The sequence below is a fragment of the Anomaloglossus baeobatrachus genome, chromosome 7 (assembly GCF_048569485.1).
Source record: "Anomaloglossus baeobatrachus isolate aAnoBae1 chromosome 7, aAnoBae1.hap1, whole genome shotgun sequence".
Taxonomy (NCBI): Eukaryota; Metazoa; Chordata; class Amphibia; order Anura; family Aromobatidae; genus Anomaloglossus; species Anomaloglossus baeobatrachus.
Window position 1 is genome coordinate 258,590,890 of NC_134359.1, and position 24,570 is coordinate 258,615,459.

At 50.2% G+C, this 24,570-nt stretch overlaps 1 protein-coding gene across 1 annotated transcript in view; it reads left to right on the forward strand.

The window, feature by feature from the left end:
- The window catches only part of DNAAF5 (dynein axonemal assembly factor 5), a 134,169-nt gene that overhangs the window by 25,174 nt on the left and 84,425 nt on the right, over positions 1-24,570 (forward strand). Inside the window, exons 4-5 of the mRNA XM_075319758.1 lie at positions 1,094-1,212; positions 4,606-4,838. Of these exons, the coding sequence (XP_075175873.1) occupies positions 1,094-1,212; positions 4,606-4,838 (352 nt within the window). The remainder of the gene's footprint in view (positions 1-1,093; positions 1,213-4,605; positions 4,839-24,570) is intronic.

Sequence of the window (24,570 nt, forward strand, 5' to 3'; positions counted from 1 at the left end):
CGAGTCTGCACACTTTCACCAAACATTATCAGGTGCATACCTATGCTTCGGCGGACGCCAGCCTAGGTAGGCGAGTCCTGCAGGCGGCAGTTGCCTCCCCGTAGGGGAGGGCTGTCTTTGCAGCTCTAACATGAGGTATTTCTTTACCCACCCAGGGACAGCTTTTGGACGTCCCAATCGTCTGGGTCTCCCAATGGAGCGCCGAAGAAGAAGGGAATTTTGTTACTTACCGTAAATTCCTTTTCTTCTAGCTCCTATTGGGAGACCCAGCACCCGCCCTGTTGTCCTTCGGGATTTTTGGTTGTTTTTCGGGTACACATGTTGTTCATGTTGAACGGTTTTCAGTTCTCCGACGTTACTTCGGAGTGAATTTGTTTAAACCAGTTATTGGCTTTCCTCCTTCTTGCTTTTGCACTAAAACTGGTGAGCCAGTGATCCCACTGGGGGTGTATAGCCAGAAGGGGAGGGGCCTTACACTTTTTAGTGTAATGCTTTGTGTGGCCTCCGGAGGCAGTGCTATACACCCAATCGTCTGGGTCTCCCAATAGGAGCTAGAAGAAAAGGAATTTACGGTAAGTAACAAAATTCCCTTCTACTTACCGTAAATTCCGTTTCTTCTAGCTCCAATTGGGAGACCCAGCACCCGCCCCTGTTCCCTTCGGGCTGTTGTTCTTTTGTGTACACATGTTGTTCATGTTGAATGGTTTTCAGTTCTCCGAACATCCTTCGGATTGAATTTACCTTAGACCAATTTATAAGTTTCCTCCTTCCTGCTTTTGCACCAAAACTGAGGAGCCCGTGATGCACGGGGGGGTGTATAGGCAGAAGGGGAGGGGCTTTACACTTTTAAGTGTAATACTTTGTGTGGCCTCCGGAGGCAGAAGCTATACACCCCAATTGTCTGGGTCTCCCAATAGGAGCTAGAAGAAAAGGAATTTACGGTAAGTAAACAAAATTCCCTTCTTTATAGGTTTGTCATTTAATTTTTTTATTTTTTGCGCAGTTGCTTCACTATTTTCTGAAAATGTTAATGGGATGTATTTGTGCTTGCCATTTTAGTTTATCATCTGTTTTTCTTTTTCCCCAATTTTAGGCAGACCGCCCTAGATTATTGGCAGAAAGTTGGATTACAGTGGGAAAAAGAAAATGAAGATGATTTAAAAGATAAGATGGATTTCAGCGCACCCTATCCTCCTGACTATCCACCTGGACGTGAGTGGCCATGTGTAGAATACATTACAATTAGGGTGCGTTCAGACCACCATGTAAATCGGTCCTAGTTCTAGTGTCTCCCAATATATATATAGATAGATAGATTATATATATATATATATATATATATATATATATATATATATATATATATATATATATATAATATATCTATATCTATATCTATAATTGCCTTATTCTGTCTGTCTGTCTTGCTCCAAAATTCTTATGTTACCGCGACAAGCTTCTCATTGGCCGCTCGCCTCGGCTCCGCCCCCCCCCCCCCCGCACGGATTGGCCACTTACCCAGGCTCCGCCCCCCACACGGATTGGCCTCTCGCCCCGGCCCCCTGCACGCATTGGCAACTTAGCCACGCCCCGCCCCCCTCACGCATTGCACACCCGCCCTGGCCCCGCCCCCCGCACGCATTCCCCGAACCGACACGGAGCCCCGACTCCCAGGTGAGTGCTGTACCCGCGGGAGCCCACACCAGCGTACGCCGGCAACCCAGCTGACACATACCCTCGCATTGCTGGGGTTGCCGGCGTACGCTGGTGTGGGCTCCCGTGCGTGCGGGGGGCGGGGTACGCTGGTAACCATGGTACACATCGAGTAACGCCCGCCCTGGCCCCGCCCCCCCGCACGCATTTCCCGAACCGACACGGAGCCCCGACTCCCAGGTGAGGGCTGTACCCCCGGGAGTCCACACCAGCGTACGCCGGCAACCCAGCCGACACATACCCTCGCATTGCTTGGGTTGCTGGCGTACGCTGGTGTGGGCTCCCGTGCGATTGGGTGTGTGCGTGTATGCGATTGGGTGTGTGCGTGTATGCGATTGGGTGTGTGCGTGTATGCGATTGGGTGTGTGCGTGTATGCGATTGGGTGTGTGCGTGTATGCGATCGGGTGTGTGCGTGTCGGTAGAAGGCAGAGGAGCACGGCGTGCAGCACAGCTGCTGGGACCGCCCACCGAAGGGCACAGGCAGAAGTGGGGTGTGAGTGTATGCGATCAGATGTGTGCATGTATACTGTCTGATGTGTGACCGTGCAGCACGATGGGGGTGCGCAGCATGGGGGATGGAGCACGATAGGGAGTGCGCAGCATGGGGGATGGAGCACGATGGGGAGTGCGCAGCATGGGGGATGGAGCACGATGGGGTGTGCGCAGCATGGGGGATTGAGCACGATGGGGGGTGCGCAGCATGGGGGATGGAGCACGATGGAGGTGCGCAGCATGGGGGATGGAGCACGATGGGGGGTGCGCAGCATGAGGGATGGAGCACGATGGGGGGTGCGCAGCATGAGGGATGGAGCACGATGGGGATGCGCAGCATGGGGGATGGAGCACGATGGGGATGCGCAGCATGGGGGATGGAGCACGATGGGGATGCGCAGCATGGGGGATGGAGCACGATGGGGATGCGCAGCATGGGGGATGGAGCACGATGGGGATGCGCAGCATGGGGGATGGAGCACGATGGGGGATGCGCAGCATGGGGGATGGAGCACAATGGGGGATGCGCAGCATGGGGGATGGAGCACAATGGGGGTGCGCAGCATGGGGGATGGAGCACGATGGGGGTGCGCACCTCCCCCCAAAACACACACACTGCCACACGCGCACTGCACAACACACCACACACACACTGGGAACCACAAACGCCGCCCTACACAGACACCCACACACACAGACAACGCCGCACACACACAACACCCAACACACAAACATCGCAGCATACACAAATATACGCACATACCGCGCAACACACACACTGCACAATACATACCTCCCCCCAAAACACACACGCACCCCACACAAACCGCGCAACATGTGTGTATATATAACTATGTGTGTATATATAAACAAAAATCATACATTAACTACACAATAAATTCTAGAATACCCGATGCGTTAGAATCGGGCCACCTTCTAGTATATATAGATATAGATAGAGATATATATATATGTGTATATATATATATATATATGTATATATATATGTGTATATATATATATATATATATATATATGTATATATATATATATATGTATATATATATGTATATATATATATGTATATATATGTATATATATATATATATATATATATATATATATATATATATATATATATATATATATATATATATATATATATATATATATATATATATATATATATATATATATATAATATCTCTAAGATATTTTATATATAATATATATATGCACCCGCATAGGGGGTACTCCATTCAAAGGAGCATGTGTTCACAGATCTACTGGATAGATGATAGCTGTGAGGTCACTCCAACGATTGCCAGAACAGGGGATTTAAGTCCCATGGATCTTTTCTGGCTGCAAGACCGTGACTAGAAGGCATTCATCCCAACCAACAATATATTAGCCCGTGTCTTTGAAAATATTTAATGTAGATCAAAGGGCCATAGTTGCAAAGGGTTAACAGGGGGCTGAGGTTACTTTTTCACATGTCATTTAGACAGTCCAAGACCAACTTTATTATCAGAAAATCCAAAAAGGTTGTTAAAGGGAACCTGTCACCACTTTTTTGGCCTATAAGTTGCGGCCACCACCACCGGGCTCTTATATACAGCATTCTAACATGCTATATATAAGAGCCCAGGCCGGGGGTATAACATAAAAAACACATTATAATACTTACCTAACGGTCGCGCAGTGGGCCTTATGGGCGTGTGCGGTGCCGGCGCCGCCTCTCTTGGCCATCTTTGTGCTCCTTCTTTTCTAGCCGCGGTGCATGACGTGTCCGATGTCATCCACACTGGCCGGCATTGAAGTCCTGCGCAGGCGCACTTTGATCTGCTCTGAGCAGGGCAAATCAAAGTATTGTAGTGCACCTGTGCAGGATCGGCGAGTGTGTATGACGTAGCCGCGTCATGCACACAGGCTTCAGAAAGGGGACGAAGATGGGCACAAGAGGAGGCGCCGGCACCGGATAACGGAGATGCCCATATGGCCGACTGCATGACCGTTAGGCAAGTATTGTAATGTGTTTTTTATGTTATATCCACAGCCTGGGCTCTTATATACAGCATGTTAGAATGCTGTATATAAGAGCCCGGTGGTGGTGGCCGCAGCATATAGGCCAAAAAACTGGTGACAGGTTCCCTTTAAGGCCTAAAGTCATTGGATTGTGTTCTTCTGTTATCAGTACAGACAATATTATACAAAGGAGCTCTAACCTTGGAAATAAAGGTCATACACATGTATTGCTGAGCTTGGTGGGATTATATTGGTATGAGTTGCCACTGGACACTAGTCCAAGAAGTCCAGGAATTGCAGATTATATTTATGATGTAATGCAGATTATATATCTGATATGATATATTTCCATTCTTACCACTTTTTCGTTTCAGTGCACAGACCTGGCCTGGGATGTCGCGAGCTGATATTCCGGAATCTCTCGAAAATTCTCCCTGCTGTCAGTCACGACATAACAGACTGGGTCGCTGGTACCCGAGTGAAGGCAGCACAGCTCCTGGTAGTCTTGTTGATTCATGCTGAAGATCATAGCACCCAACATATGGAGCTATTGCTGAGCACCTTATATCGATCATGTCTGGACGAGGAGGAGAAAGTGGTCCACAATGTGAGTTAGTGGTTTGTCGCCCATTTCTATGAATACTACAAAGCAGTCTACATGGGGTGTTTTTAGATATGGTGGACTTGATGATGATCTGGGTGAGGATTCTACATTTAGAGTATGTGCGCACGCTGCATTTTTGGTTTGACAACTGGAAACACTCCGTTTGCCAAAAAAAAGGGGTAAACACATGCGTTTTTGCTCCAATTTTGTTAATGCATTTTTTAAAGGAGAATAAAAAATATAATAGGATAGTATATTTTCTGGATAGCTACCATAGAATCAATAGAAAATTAGATAGAACATATAGAATAGATAGGAAAAAAATAACATATAGGAATATATAGAAATAACAGAATAGCTAGCCTGGCCAGCTTTTTTTTTTTTTTTTTTCTTTTTAGTAAAAATAAAAATGAAGTGGGGTCCCCCAGGCTGCAAACCTCAGCTGTCTGCTGTACTTTGGCTGGTTATGAAAAATAGAGGGCATCCCACGCTTTTTTTTTTTTTTTCTAATATATAATTTTGATTGATTTATTTTTAATGACGTGGGGCCCCCCATTTTTCTAAAACCAGCCAAGGTACAGCAAACAACTGGGGGCTGAGATTAGTGTGGCAAGGGCCATCATTATTTGGCCCTTTCAAGCCTAACAATAGCAGCCCAGAGCCGCCCCAGACGTGGCACATCCATAAGATGCGCCAATTCTGGTGCTGGGCCCTGCTCTTCCCGTTGCCCTGGTGTGGTGGCAATCTGAGTAATAAGGAGTTAATAACAGACCACAGCTGCTACTAATTCTTAGCTTAGTGATGACACAGGCGTCTATGAGACACCCCCATCACTAATCTGTAAGTGAAAGTAAATAAACACAAACACCCAAAAAGTCCTTCGTAGGAATTATAGGTGATGGGTGCAGATTTCCAGTATAAAAAAAACCAGGGCTTTATTCTAATAAGTATCACAGATGTGAAATATACAGTCATTGCCAAAAGTGTTGGCACCCTTTAAAATGCTCCAGAAAAATGAAGTATTTCTCCCAGATAATTATTGCAATTACACATATTTTGTTATACACATATTTCGTGTGTACTGAACAGCACAAAAAAGTGTAGAAAAAAGACAGATTGGACATATATTTCACACAACTTCAAAAATAGGCCAGACAAAACTGCAATCAATCACTTCCTATGACCGTCCACAAGCTTCTTCCTCCTCTCACCTGGAATCTCGGACTCTTCTTTATAAACTGTTCCCCGGTCACTCATATTTGGAGGCATCTTCTCCCAACAGCATTTTTAAGATCTCTCCACAGGTGTCAATGGGATTTAGATCCAGACTCATTGCTGCCACTTCAGAACTCTCCAGCGTTTTGTTTCCAGCTATTTTTTTTGGGCTTCTTGAAGTATATTGGGGGGTCAATGTCCTGCTGGAAGACCCATGACCTAGGACGCAAACCAAGCTTTCTGACACTGGTCACTACATTGCAACCCAAAGTCCTTTGGTAATCTTCAGATTTCATGATGCCTTGCACACAGCCAGAGGCAGCAAAACAACCCCAAAACATCTTTGAGCCTCCACCATATTTGCTTGTAGGTCCTTTGTTCTTTTCTTTGTAGGTCTCAAGCTGTGCTTTACCAAAAAGCTCTGTCATGATCTCATCTGTCCACAAGGCGCTTTCCTAGAAGGATTTTGGCTTATGTACACTTTGGCAAACCGCAGTCTAGCTTTATGTCCTTGTGTCAGCAGTGGGGTCCTGCTGGATCTCCTGCCGTATAATTTCATTTCATTCAGATGTGGCCAAACAATTTGTGCTGACACTGATGCACCCTGAGCCTGCAGGACAGCTTAAATTTCATTGGAACTTGATTGTGGTGGCTTATCAACCATCCAGACTATCCTGCGTTGCAATATTTCATCAATTTCCCTCTGCTGACCATGGAGATTACCTTACAGTGCCATAGGTTGTGAACCTTTTGATTCATGTTGCACACCATGGACAAAGTAACATCAAGATCTCTGGAGATGGGCTTGTAACATTAAGATTGTTGATATTTTTGAACAATTTAGCTTCTCAAATCCTCAAACAGTTCTAATCCCTGTTCTCCATGCTTAGTATGGCACATATATGTATGTATGTGTGTGTGTGTGTGTATATATATATGTGTATATATATATATATAATATATATATATATATATATATATATATATATATATATATATATATATATAATATATATTCTTTCCCCCCCATTCACCTTTTGTCTCTCCCCTGTTTCCTCATAGACTATAGGCTTACGAGTAGGGCCCTCACTCCTCCTGGTATCTTACTTTTGTTATTTTGTATTGTCTCATATTGTCTGTACATGTCCCCTCTTAATTGTAAAGCACTGCACAATATGTTGGCGCTATAGAAATAAAACGTATTATTATTTTTATATATATATATACACACACACTGCAAAGATTGGGGCAACTTCTCCCCTTTTTATCTGATTTCACGTGTGATTTTAATATTGCCCACATATGTTACTTACCATAGGTGAGCTTGAACGAGCATCACAGGCTTGAAACAAAGTTGTTTACACACAATTTTGGAAAGGTGCCAACAATTTTATTCAGCCCCTTTTTTGGGATTTTGTGTGAATCTATGTCCAATTTGCCTTTTTTTCTCTTTTTCTTTTTCGCTCCTAATTGGGAGACCCAGACAGTGGGTGTATAGCTACTGCCTCTGGAGGCCGCACAAAGAACTACACTTAAAAGTGTAAGGCCCCTCCCCTTCTGGCTATACACCCTCCCGTAGGAGTACGGATTCCTCAGTTTTAGCTTTGTGCGCAGGAGGTCAGACACGCACGCATAGCTCCATTGTTTTTAGTCAGCAGCAGCTGCTGACTATGTCGGATGGAAGAAAAGAGGGCCCATACAGGGCTCCCAGCATGCTCCCTTCTCACCCCACTGTATGTCGGAGGTGTTTGTAAGGTTGAGGTACCCATTGCGGGTACGGCGGCAGGAGCCCACATGCTGATTCCTTCCCCATCCCTTTTTACAGGGCTCTGGGTGAAGTGGGATTTACTGGTCTCCAGGCACTGAGACCGTGCTCCATCTACAGCCCCTGGAGAAGATGCTGGATGGAGCGGAGTACATCAGGGACATGGCCCTGCTTCCTCAAGGTACTCTGTGTCCCCGTGCATTTGGCGCTCACACCGCAGCATGCTGGGTGTTGTAGTGCGCCGGGGGACATCAGCGCTGCGGCGCTTGTGCCATGGCCTCATTCAGCTTCGCTGAAGCAGGCACACTTCTGGGAATCGGTCGCGCCGGCCGCTGGGACTGCGGCGCGGCTGGCACTTGTGGTGCGCCGGGGACTTAAGCGCGGCCCGCGCTTTTACGGCGGCCGCGCTGATAACTCGAGTCCCCGGCTTTTGCGGCCTGCTTCCGTTCGTTCCCGAACCCAGACCTGCCAGTCAGGAGAGGGGCGGGACGCTGGCCAGTGCATCAGCGCCGAGGGCTGGAGTCGTTTTTACATACTCCAGCCCTCACAATCGGCACAGAAGGGACACTGTTTCCCGCACTTTTGTTTGGGAACTCCCACGGACCGCCCCTCTCCACAGACGCCGGCAGCCATTCCTGCTGACACGCTGAGCTGCAGAGGGGAGCCGGGGAGACCCAGACAAGGAATTCTTCGCCTCTTACCCGCTATTCAGCGGGCGGTAAGCAGCCCTAAGGGCTCACCCCCTCTTGTGCCAGTAGTATTCTTAGTATTTTGTTTTTACAAATACTTGGTATTACATAGCGCTGGTCGCCCTTTGGCTATAGACTCTCTCACATTGCAGAGAGCCAGCAGCATGTCGTCCGTAAAACGCAAGGGTGCCAAGGCACAGACATTATATGCTTCCTGCACCGCATGTGGGACTTTTCTACCGGCAGGCTCCACGGACCCCCATTGTGTGCAGTGCTCGGCCCCTGCGGCGCTTGCACAGCCGGGGCCTCTGCTGGACGTGACCCAGGGTGTACCACCTGTGAATGCTGTCCAAGTGACAGGAACTGAGTTTGCAGCTTTTGCTGACAGAATGTCTCTCACTATGTCACAAATTCTTGACACATTGCGAGCTAGGCCTGTACTTCAGGCCACGGACACTGTGCAATCATTGCCCCCTGGTCCCCCTCAGCTGAATTACCTCCAAGCTCCGGGACGGGCATATACACCTCAGGGTGAAGACTCTGACTCGGACGATGGCCCAGGGCAGCCTAAGCGGGCTCGCTATGACGGGCCTTCACATTCATCTCAATGGTCAGGATCCCAGCGAGATGAATCTATGGGTGATGAGGCGGACGTAACTGACCAGGATTCTGATCCTGGGACCGCTCTCAATCTAGATACACCAGATGGTGACGCCATAGTTAATGATCTTATATTTAACATCAATAAGATGTTAAATATTTCCCCACCAGCTCCTCTTGTAGAGGAGTCAGCTTCGCAGCACGAGAGAATCCATTTCAGATACCCTAAGCGTACATTAAGCACTTTTCTGGACCACGCTGACTTTAGAGACGCAATCCAGAAACCCCACGCTTATCCTGAAAGGCGTTTTTCTAAACGGCTTAAAGATACACGCTATCCTTTTCCCCCTGAGGTGGTCAAGGGTTGGACCCAGTGTCCAAAAGTGGATCCTCCAATTTCCAGGCTTGCAGCTAGATCCTTGGTTGCAGTTGAAGATGGAGCGGCACTTAAAGATGCCACTGACAGGCAGATGGAGCTCTGGCTGAAATCCATCTATGAAGCGATTGGAGCGTCATTAGCGCCTTCTTTTGCGGCCGTATGGGCACTCCAAGCTATCTCAGCCGGGCTTGCGCAAGTCGACTCAGTCACACGTGCATTTGCCCCGCAGGTAGCACCATTGACCTCGCAAATGGCGGCATTCGCGTCGTACGCGATTAATGCTGTTCTTGACGCTACAAGCCGCACGGCAGTGGCGTCAGCCAACTCCGTTGTTTTGCGTAGGGCCCTGTGGTTGAGACATTGGAAAGCAGATTCTCATTCCAAGAAGTGCTTAACCAATTTGCCTTTTTCTCGTGACCGATTGTTTGGAGAGCGTTTGGATGAAATCATCAAACACTCCAAGGGTAAGGACTCATCCTTACCGCAACACAGACAAAACAGACCCCAACAGAGGAAGGGTCAGTCTGGTTATCGGTCCTTTCGAGGACCGGGCAGGTCCCAATTCGCCTCGTCAAAAAAGACTCAAAAAGACCAGAGACGCTCAGATTCTTGGAGGTCTCAGTCACGCCCAAAAAGGACAGCCGGAGGAACCGTTGCCAAGACGGCGTCCTCCTGACTTGCGGTCTCCGATTCCCACACCCGCGGTCGGTGGGAGGCTTTCCCACTTTGGCGACATTTGGCTGTCACGCGTCAAAGACCGTTGGGTGAGGGATATTCTGTCTCACGGGTACAGGATAGAGTTCAGTTCTCGTCCGCCAACTCGTTTCTTCAGAACTTCTCCACCACCAGACCGAGCCGATGCTCTGTTGCAGGCGGTGGCCGCTCTAAAGGCGGAAGGAGTGGTGACCTCCGTCCCTCTTCAGGAACAAGGTCACGGTTTTTACTCCAATCTGTTTGTGGTCCCAAAAAAGGACGGATCGTATCGACCCGTCCTGGATCTAAAGTTGCTCAACAGACACGTAAAAGTCAGGAGGTTCCGGATGGAATCCCTACGCTCCGTCATAGCCTCAATGTCTCAAGGAGATTTTCTAGCATCAATAGATATCAAAGATGCGTATCTCCACGTGCCGATTGCACCAGAGCATCAGCGTTTCCTACGCTTCGTCATACACGACGAACACCTGCAGTTCGTAGCGTTACCTTTCGGTCTGGCAACAGCCCCCCGGGTCTTCACCAAAGTCATGGCAGCAGTAGTAGCTGTTCTGCACTCGCAGGGTCACTCGGTCATCCCGTATCTAGACGACCTGCTTATAAAGGCACCCTCTCAAGAGGCATGCCAACACAGTCTGAAGGTGGCACTAGACACTCTCCAGTGTTTCGGGTGGATTATCAACTTTCCAAAGTCTCATCTAACCCCGACCCAATCTCTGACTTATCTTGGCATGGAGTTTCATACTCTCTCAGCGATAGTGAAGCTTCCACTGGACAAGCAGTGCTCGCTACGGACTGGAGTGCAATCTCTCCTTCAGAGCCAGTCGCACTCGCTGAGGCGCCTCATGCATTTCCTAGGAAAGATGGTAGCAGCAATGGAGGCAGTCCCGTTCGCGCAGTTTCATCTGCGCCCTCTACAATGGGACATTCTACGCCAATGGGATGGGAAATCGACGTCCCTCGACAGGACTGTCTCCCTCTCTCAGACTGCCAAGGACTCTCTGCGTTGGTGGCTTCTCCCCACCTCATTGTCACAGGGAAAGTCGTTCCTTCCCCCGTCCTGGGCAGTGGTCACGACGGATGCGAGCCTATCAGGGTGGGGAGCGGTGTTTCTCCACCACAGGGCTCAGGGGACGTGGACTCAGGAAGAGTCCACCCTGCAGATCAATGTTCTGGAAATCAGAGCAATCTATCTTGCCCTGCGAGCCTTCCAACAGTGGCTGGAAGGCAAGCAGATCCGAATTCAGTCGGACAACTCCACAGCGGTGGCATACATCAACCACCAAGGGGGAACACGCAGTCGGCAAGCCTTCCAGGAAGTCCGGCGGATTCTGACGTGGGTGGAAGACACGGCATCCACCATATCCGCAGTCCACATCCCAGGCGTAGAAAACTGGGAAGCAGACTTTCTCAGTCGCCAGGGCATGGACGCAGGGGAATGGTCCCTTCACCCGGACGTGTTTCAGGAGATCTGTCGCCGCTGGGGGATGCCGGACGTCGATCTGATGGCGTCACGGCACAACAACAAAGTCCCGGTTTTCATGGCACGGTCTCACGATCACCGAGCTCTGGCGGCAGACGCCTTAGTTCAAGATTGGTCGCAGTTCCGGCTACCGTATGTGTTCCCACCTCTGGCATTGTTGCCCAGAGTGCTCCGCAAAATCAGGTCCGACTGCCGCCGCGCCATTCTCGTCGCTCCAGACTGGCCAAGGAGGTCGTGGTACCCGGATCTGTGGCACCTCACGGTAGGCCAACCGTGGACACTACCAGACCGTCCAGATTTGCTGTCTCAAGGGCCGTTTTTCCATCTGAATTCTGCGGCCCTGAACCTGACTGTGTGGCCATTGAGTCCTGGATCCTAGCGGCCTCAGGTTTATCTCATGAAGTTGTTGCCACAATGAGACAGGCTAGAAAACCATCCTCAGCTAAGATCTATCACAGGACGTGGAAGATATTCTTAGCGTGGTGCTTGGCTCAAGGGTTTTCTCCCTGGCCATTTGCATTGCCAATTTTTCTTTCCTTCCTGCAGTCTGGGTTGGAAAAAGGTTTGTCGCTTAGCTCTCTTAAGGGTCAAGTCTCCGCGCTATCCGTATTCTTTCAGAAGCGCTTGGCACGGCTTTCTAAAGTACGCACGTTTCTCCAAGGAGTTTGTCATATCGTTCCTCCTTACAGACGGCCATTGGAACCCTGGGATCTGAACAAGGTTCTCATTGCTCTCCAGAAGCCGCCTTTCGAGCCTTTGAAAGAGGTTCCCCTTTCTCGGCTTTCACAAAAGGTAGTTTTTCTTGTGGCGGTCACGTCTCTTCGAAGAGTGTCCGAGCTAGCGGCGTTATCTTGCAAATCTCCCTTCCTGGTGTTTCACCAAGACAAGGTAGTACTGCGTCCAATTCCAGAGTTTTCTCCCAAGGTGGTTTCTTCCTTTCATCTCAATCAGGATATCACTTTGCCATCTTTGTGTCCGCATCCAGTTCACCAATTTGAAAAGGGTTTACATCTGTTGGACCTGGTGAGAGCACTCAGGATTTACATTTCTCGCACGGCGTCTCTACGCCGTTCTGATGCGCTCTTTGTCCTAGTCGCTGGGCAGCATAAGGGATCGCAAGCTTCCAAATCCACCCTGGCGCGGTGGATCAAGGAACCAATTCTTCACACATACCGTTCTGCTGGGCTTCCGATTCCATCTGGACTGAAGGCCCATTCTACCAGAGCCGTGGGTGCGTCCTGGGCATTGCGGCATCAGGCTACGGCTCAGCAAGTGTGCCAGGCGGCTACCTGGTCGAGTCTGCACACGTTTACCAAACACTATCAAGTGCATACCTACGCTTCGGCAGATGCCAGCCTAGGTAGACAGGTCCTTCAGGCGGCGGTGGCCCACCTGTAGGAAGAGGCTGTCTGACAGCCCGTTCATGTGGTATCTTTTTACCCACCCAGGGACTGCTTTTGGACGTCCCACTGTCTGGGTCTCCCAATTAGGAGCGAAAAAGAAGAAGGGAATTTTGTTTACTTACCGTAAATTCCTTTTCTTCTAGCTCCAATTGGGAGACCCAGCACCCGCCCTATTTGTTCTTAGGGTTTCGTTTTTCGGGTGCACATGTTGTTCATGTTGTTTCTTAAGTTCTCCGATCTTGTTATCGGATTGAATTTGTTTTTGAAACTGTTATTGGCTTTCCTCCTTCTTGCTTTGGTACTAAAACTGAGGAATCCGTACTCCTACGGGAGGGTGTATAGCCAGAAGGGGAGGGGCCTTACACTTTTAAGTGTAGTTCTTTGTGCGGCCTCCAGAGGCAGTAGCTATACACCCACTGTCTGGGTCTCCCAATTGGAGCTAGAAGAAAAGGAATTTACGGTAAGTAAACAAAATTCCCTTCTTTCTGTTGTTCCAATACACCCAAAGGAAATAAATGTGTATAACAAAACATGTGTTTTTTGGGGTAGTGGGAACCCAGCGCCAGAGATTGGGCAGTGACTGTATACCCTGCCTGGCAGCCAACTGGATGTGATAGACAGCCTTTCAAACTATCCTCACTGTTTGTTCTTTTCAGCCAGATGCCAGGCACGGTATATAGTTCTCTAAACTCCAGGCCTAGGACCTGATTAGTAGTCCTGGTGCAATGTCATTTTACAGTGTGACACGCACAAGACATGGTGACCACAGACTAACGACACGGCTGCTGGACCGCGGTCCTGCACATTTTTTTGGTCAACTTTGTTGATGACCCATCCTTATCAATATCAAAGTAGTGGGCACATCCCACTGTTCCCCCTGATGGTCCAGTGTCTCTCGCAATGCGGAGTTAAGGGTGCTTTACACGCTGCAACATCGCTAACGATATATCGTCGGGGTCACGGTGTTTGTGACGCACATCCGGCGCCGTTAGCGACATCGCAGCGTGTGACAGCTAGGAGCGACTATCATTGATCGCAAAAGAGGCAAAAATCGTTGATCAATGACACGTCGCACCAAAACATAATGTCGTTGGTGTTTCATTCTGCTGGTTGTTCATCGTTCCTGCGGCACCACACATCGCTGTGTGTGACACCACAGTAACGACGAACATCATCCTACCTGCGTCCATCGGAAAGGAGGAAGGAAGGAGGTGGGCGGCAAGTTCCAGCCGCTCAGCTCCTCCCCTCCTCTTCTATTGGGCGGCCGTTTTGTGACGTCGCTGTGACGCCGAACGCACCTCCCCTTTAAAGGAGGGATTGTTCTGCAGCGACGTCGCAGAGCAGGTATATGCGTGTGACACTGCCGTAGCGATATTGTTCGCTACAGCATCGATCACCACATGTCGCACGAACGACAGGGGCGGGTGCTATCGCTAGCGATGTCGCAGCGTCTAAAGCACCCTTAACATTATGTGAAATTCAATAGGTATACCGGACGCTGTACTTTTTTGTAATGCAGCAGAGAGCATCAATGTTATTGATCATGTATAGGGCAAAACAATGTCCAGAAGTGATCCAGCCCCGCAGGATGTTGTTTTCCTCAGCGCCTCGTACATTCTAGCAGTAGAATCTGACTTTTGAACTGTGCACATGGAAATACTCGGTCCCTGTCACTATGAGCGGACACAGGCCCTCTGTTCTCCGTGATGTTGACATAGACGTGTGACATTATTTAGGCTCATGGTTTGTGCCAATGTACACATGACCCAGTTCTGCAGAGGTAAATTGACTTTCCACTGCCTGCCTGAAATCCACGTAGACACTGTGTGTATGTACACTAGAGATCAAAATTAGAGAACAAAATCTGATCACTTGCTTTTTACAGCCAGAGCCAGATCAGACACCCCATACTTTGCACTGACGAGGGACAAGCACCCCGAAACAGTGTCTGCAAATTGGGATTCTGATCTGGCATATATATCCTAAGTAATATGCAAAGGATTGTTAAAAATCCACTTGTGACTTTTAGGATCGCTACTTCCAATAGGTGGCGCTGCGCTAGAGTTTGTCTCCATTCCTGGAGAAACAATTTACAGAATGAATGTAAGCTACATTGATCACCATTTGAAGGTTTTTTTTGTAAGGCGATGTTCACATTTCCGTTCTTTTGCTTCCGTCGCCTTGAGGAATTGCGGTATCTTGTAAAATATTTTGCAGGACTCTGTTTTTTCCCCATAGACTTCTATTAGCGACGGATGTCCATGTGTTGCATCCACCGCTTGACGGATCAGACGTTTACTGACTGACCGTCAGGCGGGAGCAACGCTGCATGTAACGTGTTGTGGAGCAGCAAAAAAACGGACTTTGCAGGAATCCGTCACAATCCGTCACAAGCTATAATGGATGTCTATGATACTGGATGCCGTCGTAATCCGTCTCTTGATGGAATCCAGTGCTGGATTCCGTCATGCTCTACTGAGCATGCCCAGCATGTTTGACACACCCAATGGGCTGTCCCAAACACAAACGGATCACGACGGATCAAGTAAAAAAAATGGATGCACAACGGATGTAAGGCTAGTTTCACACTTGCGTTGGGTGAAATCCGCTGGGTCCGTTGGTGCGTCGTTTTGACGCATCCGTTATTTTTGTGGTGTCAACGGATGCAACGGATCCGTTATTTCACAGGAATCCGTTAGCTGATTCCTGTGAAATAACAGACCCGTTGCATCCGCTTGGCGTCCGTCTAACGGAATGCATCTGCTCTGTTTTTTTTTGTTTTGTTTTGGTTTTTTTTCATTCTGGGCATGCTCAGTAGAAATTAGCGGAATCCAGCAGCGGATTCCGTTGTAAAGCACTTTGCAACGGAATCCGCTACCATAGGGATCCATTATAAATTTTAACGGAAGCAACGGAATCCGCTGCTCGGCGTCATTTTGACGCAAGCAATTAACGTTACATGCTGCGTTGCTTCTGCTCGGCGGAAGCAATGCAGTGTCGGTCAACGGAAGCAACGCAGGTAACTTTGGCACAATCCGTCGTCCATACAAGTCTATGGGAAACAGCAGAATCCGTTAAAGGGAACCTGTCATCAGAAATTTTGCTTTAAACCTAAAAGTTTCCCCCTCTACAGCTCCTGGGCTGCATTCTAGCAAGGTTCCTGTACTTTTTGTGGCCCCTTTTTAAACCAAATTAAATACTTTATAAACTTGTACCTTTTGCTATGTAAATTTTGTAAATCGTCCATGGGGGCGGGCTCTCTGGTGACCGTTGCTGTTCCTCCAGCAGATTTACGCCGCCCCCAACGCTGAATTTCATATCTCAGGACGCCGCCCCTGGGCGCCCGTGGTCCCGCGCATGCGCTGTGCGACTGTAGCGGGACTGTGCACTGTGTGCACGTGTGACCGCTGGTGACGTTTTGCGCAGGCACGAGGTTATGGGCGGCGCTGTGAATGTCATCAGCAAGTGCCGCCCATAACCTCGTGACCGCACTTTCCCCTCTTCCTCCAGCGTTCTGCGCAAGCGCTTGCTGGCCAGATGACCCGACGTCACCTCTTTCCCATCTTGCTCTGCTGCAGGGTAAGATGGGAATGAGGTGAAGTCAGGTCATTTAGCCGGCGAGCGCTTGCGCAGAACGCTGGAGGCAGTGGGGGAAAGTGCGTCCACGAGATTATGGGTGGGCACTTGCGATGCAATCACAGCGCCGCCCATAATCTCGTGCTTGTGACACACGTCACCAGCGATCCTGGCGTGGGCGGCACCTCGGGCGCAGTGGGCGGCGTCCTGATGGATGAAATGGAGCGCGGGGGGACGGCGTCAATGTGCTGGAGGAACAGCAATGGTCAGCAGAGAGCCCGCCCCCATGGACGATTTACAAAATTTACATAGCAAAAGGTACAAGTTTATAAAGTATTTAATTTGGTTTAAAAGGGGCCACAAAAAGTACAGGAACCTGCTAGAATGCAGCCCAGGAGCTGCAGAGGGGGAACTTTTAGGTTTCAAGCTAAATTTCTGGTGACAGGTTCCCTTTAACGGATTCCGCTGTTTTCCAAAAGGGTGGATTGTGACTGAAGGGAAATAACGCAAGTGTGAAAGTAGCCTAACGGACGCGACGGATCATTTTTTTCACAGGATTCCTGTGAACGGAATCCTGTGAAATAACACATCCGTTGCGTCAGTTGACATCTCAAAAACGACTGACCTGACGGAAGCAAAACAACCAAAATTTTAACATCGCCGAAGGCTGCTTTCACGCATCAGTTTTTTGCCATCAGGCACAATTCGGCAGAAACATGAAAAACGCAACCGGCGCCTGTTGAACCGGATGCGTTTTTCCCCCCCATAGACTTCTATTAGTGCCGGATTGCGTTGGATGGTCTTGCGTTCCATCCAGCTTTCGCCGGATCAGTCACAATTTGCTTGTCCAGCGGCCGGATGGAATGTTGAGGTGAACGTTTCTTGTCTCCGGTGAAAAACCGTATCGCACCATACGGCGTGTTTTATAATGGAAGCCTATGGACGCTGGATCTGGCGTAATACGGCAAAAAACGGATTACGGCTGTCGGATCCGTTTTTTTGAACTGGGCATGCTCACTATCAAAACGGATCCGTCAAGAAACGGATGGAAAAAACGGATGCGACTGATCCGTTTTTTCGCCGGATCATGCCTGATGGCAAAAAACTGATGTGTGAAAGCAGCCTTAGGGGTGCACCATGCCACTAGGACATTGTTTTACAAAAGAGCCAAAGTTTATCAACATTAAACTTTTATTTCTTTGTCGCTCCATTGGGAGACCCAGACAATTGGGTGTATAGCTACTGCCTCCGGAGGCCACACAAAGTATTACACTTTAAAAAGTGTAACTCCTCCCCTCTGCCTATACACCCTCCCGTGCATCACGGGCCCACCAGTTTTTTGCTTTGTGTTGAAGGAGGCACACATGCACACAATGCTCCACATTTTAGTCAGCAGCAGCTGCTGACTATTTCGGATGGAAGAAAAGAGGGCCCCTAAGGGCCCCCGGCATGCTCCCTTCTCACCCCACTGAGTCGGCGGTGTTGTTAAGGTTGAGGTACCCATTGCGGGTACAAAGGCAGGAGCCACATGCCGTTTTCCTTCCCCATCCCTTAGGGGCTCTGGGTGAAGTGGGATCCTAACCGGTCATCCAGGCACTGGGACCGGGCTCCCTCCGCAGCCCCTGGTGGTATCTGCCGGACAGGAGACTGAGTATCGTCAGGGACAAGGCCCTGCAACTACAGGTACTCTGTGTCCCCTTTGGGACGGTGCATGGAGCACCTGGGCCTCAGACGCTGCAGCGCCTGCAGTGTTGTTTTATGTCCGGGACTACCGCGCCGACCGTGCCTGCTTGCCGGCCGCGGTTTTTACTTTAGTCCCCGGCTTTTGCGGCCTAGTACATTAAACGCCCGCCCCCGGGCCTGCCAGTCAGGGGCAAGGGCGGGACGGTCGGTCTGACGCCGACAGTGAGGGCTGGAGCACACATTGCTGTCCTCCTCCCCCCTCACTAATCCCTATGGGGCACCAGTTCCCGCACTTTTGTAAGTTACGCCCACGGCTCCCTCCTCCCCTGTGAACGCCGACAGCCATCTTTTAACACATCCTGCCGGTGGAGGACTTCTGGCAACAGCTCTGGGAGACCCGTGGCAGGGAATCTGGTGGCCACACACCGCTGGAGCGGTTGGTAAGCCACACCGGTTACCGGTGCTGGTCCCCCTAGGGTGCTGAACTGTATATAGATACATTATATTTGTATACTTTTTCCGGTTCAGCTGTACTGTTCACTTGTGGCTATATACCCTCAGTGATCACGCTCCTGGGAGACAACAGCATGTCGTTCACAAGGAGCAAGGGGGCCAAGGCACAGGGTTATTTTGCTACCTGTACCTCTTGTGCGGCTATGTTACCTGCAGGTTCCACCTACCCTCACTGTGAGCAATGCTCGGCCCCTGTGGCACTCGCTCAGCCGGAGCCTGAGGCACTAGGGGGTCCCTCGGCCCAGGTAGAACCGCCGCCCCCCCCTGTCCAGATGGCAGGGACAGAGTTTGCGGTTTTAGCCGACAAACTCTTTGAGTCGCTTTCTCATTCCATGACTCAGTCTATGGATAAATGGTCTGCTAAGTTTCTAGAGGTTTTGCAGTCCAGACCGGCCCTTACACAGGCCCCGGGCACTGCGGGATCACCCCCAGGCACCTCTCGGTCTGCGACTAAGCGTGTTCCTGGTGTGGCCTCTAGTTATTACGTGCAGGACTCCGGCACGGACCGCAGTCCCAGACCAGCTAAGCGGGCTCGCTTAGAATCTTCCCCGACTTCATCACGCAGTTCGGGGTCTCAGCTTGAGGATTCTCTAGAGGAGGAGGCGGAGGTCGCAGCTCAGGACTCTGACCCTGACGTTGCTCTCAATCTGGATACACCTGAAGGGGACGCCATAGTAAATGACCTTATAGCGTCCATCAACCAGGTGCTAGATCTATCTCCCCCAACTCCGCCTACAGAGGATTCGGCTTCACAACAGGAGAAACACCAGTTTAGGTTTCCTAAACGTACCCGGAGTGCTTTCTTCGATCACTCTAACTTTAGAGATGCTGTCCAGAAGCACAGGGCTTTCCCGGACAAGCGATTTACTAAACGCCTTAATGACACACGTTACCCCTTCCCCGCTGACGTGGTTAAGGGTTGGGCTCAGTGTCCCAAGGTGGATCCTCCAGTCTCTAGACTGGCGGCTAGATCCGTAGTAGCAGTGGCTGACGGTGCATCGCTCAAGGATGCCACGGACAGGCAGATAGATGGATTTCAGTAGGAGCTCTATGAAGCCATAGGCGCGTCTTTTGCCCCAGCCTTTGCAGCTGTGTGGGCACTCCAGGCTATCTCAGCTTGTCTGTCTGAGATTAATGCGGTCACCCGTACCGCTGCGCCACAAGTAACATCTTTGACTTCTCAGTATTTGCATCCTACGCCATGAATGCTGTCCTGGACTCGGCTAGCCGTACAGGGGTAGCATCCGCCAATTCTGTGGCAGTCCGCAGAGCCATGTGGCTACGCGAATGGAAGGCAGACTCTGCTTCCAAAAAGTTCTTGACCTGTTTGCCTTTTTCTGGCGACCGACTGTTTGGCGAGCAATTGGATGAAATTATTAAGCAATCCAAGGGAAAGGACTCGTCCTTACCCCAACCCAAACCAAACAGACCTCAGCAACGGAAAGTTCAAGCGAGGTTTCGGTCCTTTCGGCCCTCAGCCAGATCCCAACCCTCCTCGTCCAACAGGCCACAGAAGGGTCAGAGGAACTCTTCTGCATGGCGGTCTAAGTCACGTCCTCCAAAGACCACCGGAGGCACCGTCTCCAAGGCGGCCTCCTCATGACTTTCGGCCGCCCCAAACCGCATCCTCGGTCGGTGGCAGGCTCTCCCGCTTTTGCGACGCCTGGTGGCCACATGTCCAAGACCGATGGGTGAGAGACATTCTGTCTCACGGTTACAGGATAGAGTTCAGCTCTCGTCCTCCGACTCGTTTTTTCAGAACATCTCCGCCCCCCGAGCGGACCGTTGCGCTTTTTCAGGCGGTGGACACTCTGAAAACAGAAGGAGTGGTGATCCCCGTTCCCCTTCAGGAACGCGGTCGCGGTTTTTACTCCAATCTGTTCGTGGTGCCAAAAAAGGACGGCTCATTCCGTCCCGTTTTGGACCTCAAATTGCTCAACAGACATGTGACAACCAGGCGGTTTCGCATGGAATCCCTCCGATCTGTCATCGCTTCGATGTCCCAAGGAGACTTCCTAGCATCAATCGACATCAAAGATGCCTATCTCCATGTGCCGATCGCTCAAGAGCATCAACGCTTCCTGCGTTTCGCCATCGGGGACGAACACCTTCAGTTTGTGGCACTGCCTTTCGGCCTGGCATCCGTCGTAGCGATCCTACACTCTCAGGGCCACTCGGTGATCCCTTACCTAGACGATCTCCTAGTCAAGGCACCCTCACGGGTGGCTTGTCAACACAGTCTGACCGTTGCTCTGGAGACTCTCCAGAGGTTCGGGTGGATCATCAATTTTCCAAAGTCAAAATTGTCTCCGACCCAGTCACTGACGTACCTCGGGATGGAGTTTCATACTCTCTCAGCGATGGTCAAGCTGCCGCTGGACAAACAGCGGTCGCTGCAGACAGGGGTGCAATCCCTTCTTCGGGCCCAGTCGCACCCCTTGAGGCGCCTCATGCACTTCCTGGGGAAGATGGTGGCAGCAATGGAGGCAGTTCCAGTTGCGCAATTTCATCTGCGTCCTCTCCAATGGGACATTCTCCGCAAATGGGACAAGAGGCCGACGTCCTTAGACAGGAACGTCTCTCTGTCTCTGGAAGCCAAGACCTCGCTTCAGTGGTGGCTTCTCCCCACTTCTCTGTCGAAAGGAAAATCCTTTCTGCCCCCATCCTGGGCTGTGGTCACGACGGACGCGAGCCTGTTAGGATGGGGAGCGGTTTTTCTCCACCACAAGGCTCAGGGAACCTGGACTCCGACAGAGTCCTCCCTTCAGATCAATGTTCTGGAGATAAGGGCAGTGTATCTAGCCCTCAAGGCGTTCCATCGTTGGCTCGAGGGCAGGCAGATCCGCATACAGTCGGACAACGCCACGGCGGTTGCGTACATCAACCACCAGGGCGGCACTCGCAGTCGTCAAGCCTTCCAAGAAGTCCGGCGGATTCTGCTGTGGGCGGAAGCCACAGCCTCCACCATCTCCGCGGTTCACATTCCGGGCGTAGAAAACTGGGAAGCAGACTTCCTCAGTCGCCAGGGCATGGACGCGGGGGAATGGTCTCTCCACCCGGACGTGTTTCAAGAGATCTGTTGCCGCTGGGGAACGCCGGACGTCGATCTCATGGCGTCTCGGCACAACAACAAGGTCCCGGCATTCATGGCACGGTCTCAGGACCACAGAGCTCTGGCGGCGGACGCCTTAGTTCAGGATTGGTCGCAGTTTCAACTGCCTTATGTATTCCCTCCTCTGGCAATGCTGCCCAGAGTGTTGCGCAAGATCAGGTCCGACTGCCGCCGCGCCATCCTCGTCGCTCCAGATTGGCCGAGGCGGTCGTGGTACCCGGATCTGTGGCATCTCACGGTGGGGCAACCGTGGGCGCTCCCAGACCGACCAGACTTGCTATCTCAAGGGCCATTTTTCCATCTGAATTCTGCGGCCCTCAACCTGACTGTGTGGCCATTGAGTCCTGGCTCTTAGCGTCCTCAGGGTTGTCTCAAGATGTCATTGCCACTATGAGACAGGCCAGGAAACCAACGTCAGCCAAGATCTATCACAGAACTTGGAGGATCTTCTTAGCCTGGTGCTCTGAGAGGGGGTTTATCCCCTGGCCGTTTGCCTTACCCAGGTTTCTTTCCTTCCTTCAATCGGGATTGGACAAGGGTTTGTCTCTCGGCTCTCTCAAAGGTCAAGTCTCGGCGCTTTCCGTGTTTTTTCAAAAGCGTCTAGCCAGGCTTCCGCAGGTCCGCACGTTCCTGCAGGGAGTTTGCCACATAGTCCCACCTTACAAGCGTCCGCTGGAACCCTGGGATCTCAACATGGTTCTACGGGCTCTTCAAAAACCACCTTTTGAGCCGCTGCGGGATGTCTCTCTATCACGTCTTTCGCAGAAGGTGGCATTTCTAGTGGCGGTTACTTCACTCCGTAGAGTGTCAGAGCTTGCAGCGCTGTCTTGCAAAGGCCCTTTCCTGGTATTTCACCAGGATAAGGTGGTTCTGCGTCCGGTCCCGGACTTTCTCCCTAAGGTGGTGTCCACTTTTCATCTCAATCAGGATATCTCCTTACCTTCATTTTGCCCTCATCCAATTCACCAATGTGAAAAGGATTTGCATTTGTTAGATATAGTGAGAGCACTCCGGATCTACGTGTCTCGCACGGCGCCACTGCGCCGCTCTGATGCGCTCTTTGTCCTTGTCGCTGGCCAGCGTAAGGGGTCGCAGGCTTCCAAGTCAACCTTGGCTCGGTGGATCAAGGAACCGATTTTTGAAGCCTACCGTTCTTCTGGGCTTCCGATTCCTTCAGGGCTGAAAGCCCATTCTACCAGAGCCGTGGGTGCGTCCTGGGCATTGCGGCACCAGGCTACGGCTCAGCAGGTGTGTCAGGCGGCTACCTGGTCGAGGCTGCACACTTTCACGAAACACTATCAGGTGCATGCCTATGCTTCGGCAGATGCCAGCCTAGGTAGGCGAGTCCTTCAGGCGGCGGTTGCCCACCTGTAAGAGGGGGCCGTTATTTCGGCTCTTTTTATCGAGGTATTCTTTTACCCACCCAGGGACTGCTTTTGGACGTCCCAATTGTCTGGGTCTCCCAATGGAGCGACAAAGAAGGGAATTTTGTTTACTTACCGTAAATTCCTTTTCTTCTAGCTCCTATTGGGAGACCCAGCACCCGCCCCTGTTCCCTTCGGGCTGTTTGTTCTTTTGTGTACACATGTTGTTCATGTTGAATTGTTCTTTTGGTTCATGGTTTCAGTTCTCCGAACATCCTTCGGATTGAATTTACCTTAGACCAATTTATAAGTTTCCTCCTTCCTGCTTTTGCACCAAAACTGATGGGCCCGTGATGCCCGGGAGGGTGTATAGGCAGAGGGGAGGGGTTACACTTTTTAAAGTGTAATACTTTGTGTGGCCTCCGGAGGCAGTAGCTATAGAATTTACGGTAAGTAAACAAAATTCCCTTCTTTTCCCAAAACGTGATCATAATTAGAGAACCGAAATGACTGTAGCACAGAGATTATAATTACATTTTCTGAAGGTTACAACAGTCGCCAATCAGTAGGACGTGTACAGAATGTCACTGTGAATGACTTCACCACATCTGCGGCCACATGATATCACTAGTCTCTCACTGCTCTGGTGATTTTGGTCCACTCTTCTTCCAGTCCCTTCCACGGTTCTTTGACTGTTGTGGGTTTCTTGGGCATAACTTAGTCACCAAGGATTTTCCAGAGGTTTTCTATTGGGTTTAGATCAGGACTCGGGCAGCCACTTCATTGTTTCAATGTTTTCTGTTTCAATTAACTGCTTTCCCAGTTTTGCTGTGTGACAGAGGGCATTGTCCTGCATGAGAATTGCTGGCTGATTGAGTGATGAATGCAAGTAAGGAGCCACGTGTTGCTGAAGAAGGTTCTGATCCACACTTGCATTCACTCTGCCATGTAGCTGTATGAGAGGTTCAACTCCTGCTGCAGAAAACATTCCCCAAACCATGACACTTCCTCCACCACCTTTCACTCACTTGTTAACACACTTTGGGTTCAGTCTTTTCCCAGTTCGTCGCTGAACATAATGTTTCCCATCAGACCCAAATACATTAAACTTGCTTTCATCACTAAAATGAACTGCGGACCATTTCGCCTCTATCCACACAACATGCTCCTCCCCAAAGGCGAGTCTAGGCTTTTGATTCTTTCTGCTAATGAAAGGGTTGGTCACTGCAGAGTGGGCTTTCA